The sequence below is a fragment of the Pararge aegeria genome, chromosome 11 (genome assembly GCF_905163445.1).
Source record: "Pararge aegeria chromosome 11, ilParAegt1.1, whole genome shotgun sequence".
Classification (NCBI taxonomy): domain Eukaryota; kingdom Metazoa; phylum Arthropoda; class Insecta; order Lepidoptera; family Nymphalidae; genus Pararge; species Pararge aegeria.
In genome coordinates this window covers 6,640,642-6,649,436 of record NC_053190.1, presented here as the reverse complement: position 1 = coordinate 6,649,436, position 8,795 = coordinate 6,640,642, and the positions used below count along the sequence as shown (strand labels likewise).

Genomic DNA, 8,795 nt, shown 5'->3' with positions numbered 1-8,795 from the left:
TTAAAGTTTTATTTATGAATCAAACGTATTTCGAGATCACAGATAGCTCTCATAGAGCAGAGAGTTTAGGAGCATAGACTCTGCTCCGATGCGGGTTGTCAGACTTTAACGATATTACATGCTAGTGATAAAAACCGAGATCGAAGGCTAACCGAGGTAAGGCTATCGACACTATCAATTTCGTAACCCTATTCTGGTACTGAGAATTTCTTAACAAAAAACCCCGGTTCTAATTCTTGACAATACCTGGATTGCATCTTGAAGCTTGGACCTCGTGATCCGTATTTAAACATGCTAGACCACAAGACTGATAAGGCATTTAGTTTTTTGTGTAGACCAAAAAAAAAGTTGTCGTTACAAATAAATAACTCAAAAAAAAGGAGACCGTGTGAAAGTGCTTTTATGATACACCCATACTACATTGCAATTTCAATTAGGGCCGACTGTGGACTCGCTATGGTTGCTATCAATTTTAGCGCTTGTTTGGATACAGTCAATTACATTTATCTTTATGGTGTTCTTAAAAAGACATTTCATGGTTTTTATGGTCCAAAAAATATACTGACTTGAAATGTCTGGTCAGCAGTGGCGTGCATAAAGGGTATGTATACCCTCTATGGACACAGATAATATAAAATTAAGAAAATCGCCACTATGAGTTAAAAATATAAAAGGGTTGGCTTTTTATAACTCTTACAATGCCTTTCTTTAAGTTTTTCATAACTCTTACTTGAGTTTTTTTTCATTTTATATCATCTGCATACTGCATAGAGGGTACGAACAGGCCCTCTATGCACGCCAATGCTGGTCAGGTTTCTATTGTGGCTCCGTTACCACTCATCCAACCGACAGAGATGTGTTGCCAAGTGATCTAGCGTTCTGGTACGATATTTAATATATACCTTTATAATACATTTGCTAGATTAGCCTGCTATCATATCATACGCCTTAATTTGATAATTAGCAATTTTTTGTTATATATTTTTTAATTGATGCACCAAGCAGATTCATCTGATGGTAAGTGGAAAACCATAGCCTATAAACAGAGCAACACTTCGCAGGGCATGCAAGGAACAATGGAAATGGAGTGCGTAAATTGATGCGTAGAGAGCGTAACTATATCAGGTCCGCAGTGGCGGGCACAGAGTTTTGACTATGTAGTTATGCATAAAAAAGAAGATGCCATAAAATCGGAAAATCCTTCGCATTTATGAGTTATACAAAAATTTTAGGGTAGGCAGTGCTTTGTTCCCCGGGCGTCTAACAAAGCCAATAAGAGGGACATGCCGTGGTGGTTTTTAGTTTGAGTATACCCCTTTAGAGGCGGGAGTCTCACATAACCTCCGTCCTGCTCAAGGGTCGGAGGTAGCAAAAAAGCTCTTCCACCACACCTAAAATAAAAAAGGGTAGGCAGTGCTTGTATGAAGTGCACGCCACTGCTAGTCCGTCTGATTTGCACGTATTGAATAAAGATATAATATATATTTCTTATATTCCACAACAAGATAAATGATGCAGTCTTAGATGGTATACCTACATGCACATCTTTATCAAATTCATACCCCTATGGCTTCTACACGATATCGTACCGGAACTCTAGGTCGCTTGGCGGCAAGGCTTTGTCAGTAGTGTCCGTACCAGAGACACCAGAGAAAATACTCTTACTTATAAGACCACAGGGCACACACATGCACCAGGGAGATCGTCAAATAAACCTTATAAATTAAAACCCTTTACAGTCATACTATTTTGCTAGAAAAAGTTCCTTAGCTTAGCTAAATTATAACAACTTCATGATTTAGCAATAAGGCAAATGGCGGCTAACTGAGCCTTAAACTGTTCATTGCCAACAATGCTCAGGGCTGAGTTTGCTACATCCAACTAAGTAAAACAACGGCGTTGCCTGTTTGCGTATAGAAGATAATAAGCTTGCAAAACCGTGATAAGAAGTAGCCTGTCACTCTTTAGCTCTGTAACTATCGCTATGCAATGTCACGTCGTCGCAATTATCCGTTGCTGCGCGAAAGTTTCAAGCCCGCAAAAACACATGTGTATTTTTTATATTAATACAATTTTAAATGGATTTTTATATCCATTGTCTATCCAGTTTCCTGGCTTATTATGGCTTCGTTGGTGTGGATTTGTTTTCTAGGTATAAAAAATATCATCAAACTTTAGCTTTCTCTATGAAAAAGATAGGGCTCCTTTGCTGCGTGAAAGAAAGGCAAATCAACAAGCAAACTTTTTGATTTTATTCATTAGTAGATATTCAAGTAGGTAAGTATGTATATCAGGAAAACCTGGATTTGTTTTTCGTTTAAAATGACCAATAAGTCTAGAATAATTCCATAATACCTTCATCAGATACAAGAAAGTTATTCCGAAAGGGGTATGGTAGTTATATTTACCCTTTATACCATCCTAAATTTTTCACTGCACTTTTGACCTGAACAAGTATCATCATCATCATCATTAGCCTATACTTGTCCCGAGACTGGACACAGGCCTTATAGAACTTAGATACTCCAATCAGGGTTCAGGCGGAATATTACCTATTAGTCTTTTGAATACTCTGTAATCACAACGCACCAATAATAAATATAATATACACTGCGAGTGTATATTGGTGCACCGTGTCGAGTTTTTGAAGTAGCCGACGCCCGTCTTGTCGGATGAACCAACAGCTACTTTCAAGTCCTTTAACTATTTAATCAAACAATATATACGAATCCACATATTTGGAACACCCTGTAGAACTTTCATGGCTTTCATGCAAAGTTTCCACGGTTCGACAGTTTCACCCTCGCGCTCCACATTCGGAAGGACGTGCCTGTTAAAACGAATTACGATAAAATGACACTTGGAAACAATACCTCACATAGAGAAAATAATACATATGCCTCATATGGCATAGGTTTATCTTTGTTTGACTACGATGACAAGAGCTCTTTTGAAGAAAGCTTCTTAATTAAAACGATACTCAGCATTTTTCTGAGTACTTTTATGGTGTTCAGTTTGATTGGAAATGTGTGTACTTGCGCAGTAATCATCCGAGAGAGGAGCATGAGAACACCCACCAACTGCTATCTTCTGAATCTTGCAATCACAGATCTCGTGATAAGCATCTTTGTCCCCGTTGAAATATACATAATCTGGGTGCGAGATTTCTACCCGTTGGGTGAACAAGGGTGTCGCATACAGTTCCTACTGTGGGATCTTCTCAGCAGTTGCAGCGTTTTAACTATATTAGCTTTCACAATAGAACGTTATCTGGTTATCGCAAAACCTTTTCTTCGGCAAAAACTCCTTTTGACCTCGCGGGTATTCAAGATAATTACTGTCAACTGGGTGGTGTCCTCGATATTTTCCGTTCCCAGCGTGTATTACGTTTATTTCGTGGAAAGGAAGGAGAATGTTTATTGTTTTTTAAGCGTCCCCGATAAGGAGAAAACGTATCTTGTAGCAGTTGAACTATTTATATTCTACGGTATACCGATGACGGTAATATTTGCGATGTACGTAATGATAGCTATCAAATTGAAGTCTAACAAAGCTGAATCTCGGCCTAATCTAGCTTATGGGAAACAAAACAGAAATAAAGCCGTCAAAATGTTGGGTGAGTAATTTGGTATGTTTAGTATGAAATACAGTGATATTTGATTGTAATCATAAACTTGTCATGCTTTGTGCTGACCGTTGGTTTATGATTAAAATTAAAAAAAAATATCATTTTTCCCATTAGCCCCGTGTGGTTTAAGATGTGTTGAGTTACCCAATTGAAGCTAATACTTCTCCTCTAAGTTGATAAATAAATTTAAAAAAAAATCTGTTACAATTTCTTTCATCATAATAAATAAGTGATAAGTGAGAAAAGATAAATAGCATTTACATTTTAACGATAAGTCCCGCATTAATAAACTAATTTCAAGCTGAGACCACGTTCTCAGGTATCGGTTGATGATTAATTGAGATCCTGGTTTTCGTGGCTGCTGCTCGTTGTCGTTTTATTACTACGGGCCTAAGAAATAACGGACGGCAAAAACGAGCCATTAAAACTATTATAATAGGTTCCGCAAAGTTCTTAGCTCAACTGACTGCAGCACCATTTAACTGAATCTAACCAAGTTATAATATTAATGTATTACTGACCCACTTCCCTAAAATCCGTATCACTATTTACTTACTAAGTCACTGTTTTACTCTTAAATCTTAACCTTACCTTTTATAACATCCTCAAACTCATATTTATGTATACATATAAACTTTATCATTTTGATTTTAATTATTGTTTTAATTTACTTATTTTTTAATTTTATTTTTAAATCTGAATGTTTTTTATATTTTTAATGCAAGTAAAGCAAGTAATATTTTAATTGCACAAAATTCCGTAAAGTGCATACCGGGGTGCATAAGAAATAAATGCGTCACAAACCGATCTCTTAGGCCGATCGTGACTCTATCGTAACGTATGAGTGATGCTTTTTCGTGCGTGCAGTCGGCGGCGTTCAAAGACAGACATTATCTCGTCAAAAAAAAAAATCATAAATATTTGAAAATTAGTTCTAAATGGCTAACTGGTATATTGATGGTTTCATATTTCAGCTGCTGTAGCTGCCTCATTCATCATTTGCTGGTCTCCATACACAGTTCTGCGCATAATGATACTAATTCCAAATCTTAGTTATCACGAGCACTACAATGTAAGTTTGTTTGACTAGCTGTTTTCCGTGTTAACGTTAACGTTAAGTTTACGCAGATACCTTATTCATAGACGTAAACCGCTCCCTTACGTGTCGTAATAACTTTTTTATAACCTATCTCCGAAACTATGAGTGCTAATGAAATTCTGACTCTCTTTTTTTGATGATCACAATTCTGTTAATATTTTTAAGTAAAACATGGACACAACCTTAAATATGACAATGATAATAAATTTGTGTCAGAAAATAAGCGACATATTTTTTTTTAAAGATCAATTAACAAAGGGTATAAATATTACAGGATTAGCATCCAATACAATAATATAATAAAAAAACTTAAAAATATCCATTTCATCAATGACTGTTGTCAAAAAAATAAGCATTTTTGATTAAGCCACTTAAATTTCATAGGTGCGAAACATAATTTTTGTTTACTATAATAATATATAATGTTAAACCTATTACGGAACTCGTCTTACAAGGGTGACACAAAGGAAACTAATTTCCACTTTGATACTTTCCGCAAGACATAACAACTTCGTATCAGGAAGAGTTAAAAAACTGCATACGCATTATTAAAATGGTAATCTATGCAGGAAGCTTCGCCGGCAGAGGAAACTTAGCACTGTATCCGTAGCCTCCTTAGTTGTTCTTAATATATGCAAAAAGTTTTCCTTTCTAGATTGACTTAATCAGGCATAATATTCGTAGACAGGTTTTTAAGTAGATCCACTATTAGTGTCTACCTTAAAACTTCGTGCTTTAATAATCCAATTATATTACTGTCAGGTCGCGTGATGACAATAAATTTAAAACGTTATATCCAGTTATCTCCTAATAATCGTTATTTCACTGCTCCGCTTCAAATGGAAATCACAAATTAAACATGTTAAGCGTACTTACAAAATGATAATATTTAAAAAAATACCGGTAACAACACTCTTCATGAGTGTTCTGTTCTTCAGGAGAGAAGGAAGCGTATTATAATATTTTTTAGTCGTTCTTCGCTCGTCACTCTTATACTATGTTTAAAAATACTCCTGAAACCAATTATAAGAATGAGCAATGCCCCGCGGCTTTAACCAGGGGCAACGTAATTTTTATTAATGTCCTTTAACCTACCCAACTTAAAAGGCTCTTCTTAATGTTTTGTTACGTGACACCCAAATATGCATACAAATGTAACAAGTTGTTATATATTAGCTGCGTAAAATAAATAAAAAAATAAGGTTTTATAATAAGTACAATTATTTTTATTAAGTAATATTTGACAGACCAAGTGGATGGCCCAGCGGATGGTAAGTTGAATCACGTCATGTGTCCATCAATCTGAGGCGTAGGACGTTAGACTGTACTAGCCTTACAGACACATGAGGCTTAACACCTAGTACATACAAGTAGGTATACTGAGTATATATTCAATTAATATTTTTCAGCTATGGCGAGTTTTTATATATTTGAGCTCAATAAACAGCTACATGTCAGCTGCTGTTAATCCGATACTATACGGTCTGATGTCTCGAAGATTTCGCCGAGCTTTTAAGGTAATTAAAAAATATAGAGACAGATAAAAAATATGCACGACAACCCATTTCTACTATCTCAATGACTGCTTGCAGTAGCTTTGTTATACGGTAAATGTGTAGTGTAGTACACGATTCTTCTTTCAAAGGCATCTGTATCTAGGTGTCAATATACACTTTTGTATTATTGACGGTATTACGGACGGTGACGATTAACACTTATTTATCTGTATTTTATTTAGCGCGCTTTATTATAAGTTAAATTAGTTAAGTTATTATTATCGTTTCGGAACGATGCCGTATAACTAACTGTATTGGCATAAATTTGTCGTTTCGTGATCACCATCGTAGATTGCATGCTCATTTATCACCAGATGGGATTGCAGCCAAAGGTTAAATAATAAATATACTACGACAAAGTAAGAGTAGCTTGTGCTATGTTCAACACACAAACATTTTCCAATTGTGGGAATCGAACCCAAAGCCTTGGACTCGTGCATACAGTACATTTATCGTCAGCTTTTGATAACAATTGGTTGATACGATGACGATGATGAATTTAACTAATAAAATAAATCTCCTGCTTTAATAATTTGTTAGTCTAGCAGAGGCGATTAAATTCTGTCGTATGTACTTTTTTTTTTCTTTTTATTCCATTTTGGTTGTAGGTGATAATGTAATCTAAGTAACGGGATAACCTGCTGGGGGCTCGTCTTCATCATCCCAGCCGGGGATCGAATCTGGGGTATCCCACTTGATACCACAAGTTGTCGTTCAATTAATGTTGTTTTTTGTGTTAATTTGAATGCACTTATTTATTTATTTAATATTTTATACTTTCAGGATTTACTCCAAGGAAAGAAAGTGTTGAACCGGAACAATTTAAGTACCCAAGTTCAAACTGCGAAGCACCGAACTCCAGAGTAAACTAAAAATAATTAGTCGTTAAGCACCCTTAATTTAAATCGTTTAGTTAAGAAGAGATTGTTAAATAATAAACTTAAAATTATATTCAGCAAAAATATATATAAACATCTCACGAGAAAAGAAGCTTACTTATCTATAATTTTATATTTATTTCAACGAATTAATTTGTATGTGTGACTTACTTGTGATTTAAAGAAATGTTAAAGAAATATAATATTTTAGTGAGCGATAACATAACCATAAGTTATGTTATTTATTTATTTTATTTAAACTTAAACTACTATATTGCAGAACATAGGACAAAAACACAGTAAACTTAAATATATTAAAGTGCAAAAGGCGGCCTTATCAATAAAAGGGATCTCTTAAAGGCTACCTAAACTAACGGAGTAAGGCAATGAGAGACGGAAAATCGGAATTCAATAAAATAATTACACAGATTACAGACTAACAAATGCATAAATAATTAATTCGCCCGTTCACATGTGCCGCCTTTATAATGATTTAGTATCAAGTAATCGTAATATTGACATTTTTAACAAAAAGATAAATATTTTTAAAAATCAAATTATTAAGCACTATACCACATAATCTTTTCCACATCAATAAATAAATAAATAAACAAATAGGATAACAAAATGTATTTATAGTATTAAAAATAAAAAATAGTAAGTAATTAAGGATACTTTTTACCATGGGATAAACTGAACCGATGTCAAACTATTTACTCATGTCATATCGTTCGTTGATTTTTTGCCCTGGGCGAGTTTATAAAGGCCAGTCGGTTTATAATACGCTATGGTAGAAACCGTCTTAGTTTAGGTACGTTACGTAAGTTGGGTTTAATTAATTGTCACAATATCAGTTTATTTACCGCACGTAGATTTGAGAAGGAGAAGAATAAGAAGAAAAACTTTATTGCACTATAACATACAGGAGAGTAACAGTAAGGAGTATACAGTACACAATGTAGACATACAAAGGCGGCCTTATTGCTGCAAGCAATCTCTTCCATTCTACCTTTGTAGACAGGACTTGTTGCTCTAAGCAAGAGAACGGGATAGTGACAAGAGTGTTGATAGAGACGTACATAAATACCAAAATGTATAGATACAAATACATAGATCATTTAAATAAATATACGTAATATATACATATAAAATATACATAATTTATATAAATATATAACATAAATGTAATGTATAAAATTCTCGTAGTATATGTAAGTAGATTTTAATACATAATTTAAAACAATAATAAAGAATCTACTTCAAATGCCATCGCACAAAGAGAGGTAAAGAGTAGGCCTTCGGACGACTTTTAAATATCGGAAGGGAAAACTTCCACGGATTCAAGTTATGTGCCTAAATAAATAGATTTTCCCGGAGCAACGGATTGACGTAATTATGTGTAATTTTAGTTTTTCTGTGGACTAGAGCCTATTTTTTTTTTGCATTATTAATTGACGGATCAATGGGAGGGCTTGGATAATGATAAATGGAAAACGAGGCCTGTAAACAGAGGAAGGGCACAGGGCATGTAAGGATCATGGCCTACAACATGCCGCCCCATGCCCATCAATTTAAAGTGTAGGTGTTAAGCCTCATGTGCCAGTAATTTCACCGACAACCATGCTCGTCAGACC

At 34.8% G+C, this 8,795-nt stretch overlaps 1 protein-coding gene across 1 annotated transcript; it reads left to right on the top strand.

Annotated features, from left to right (window-relative positions):
• Window positions 1-3,480: 3,480 nt before the first annotated feature.
• On the top strand, window positions 3,481-7,260 carry LOC120627473 (pyrokinin-1 receptor-like). Its single transcript, XM_039895475.1, has 4 exons — window positions 3,481-3,616; window positions 4,603-4,700; window positions 6,137-6,244; window positions 7,067-7,260. The coding sequence occupies exons 1-4, from the start codon at window positions 3,496-3,498 to the stop codon at window positions 7,148-7,150; spliced, it is 411 nt and encodes a 136-aa protein (XP_039751409.1). The 5' UTR covers window positions 3,481-3,495; the 3' UTR covers window positions 7,151-7,260.
• Window positions 7,261-8,795: the final 1,535 nt, after the last annotated feature.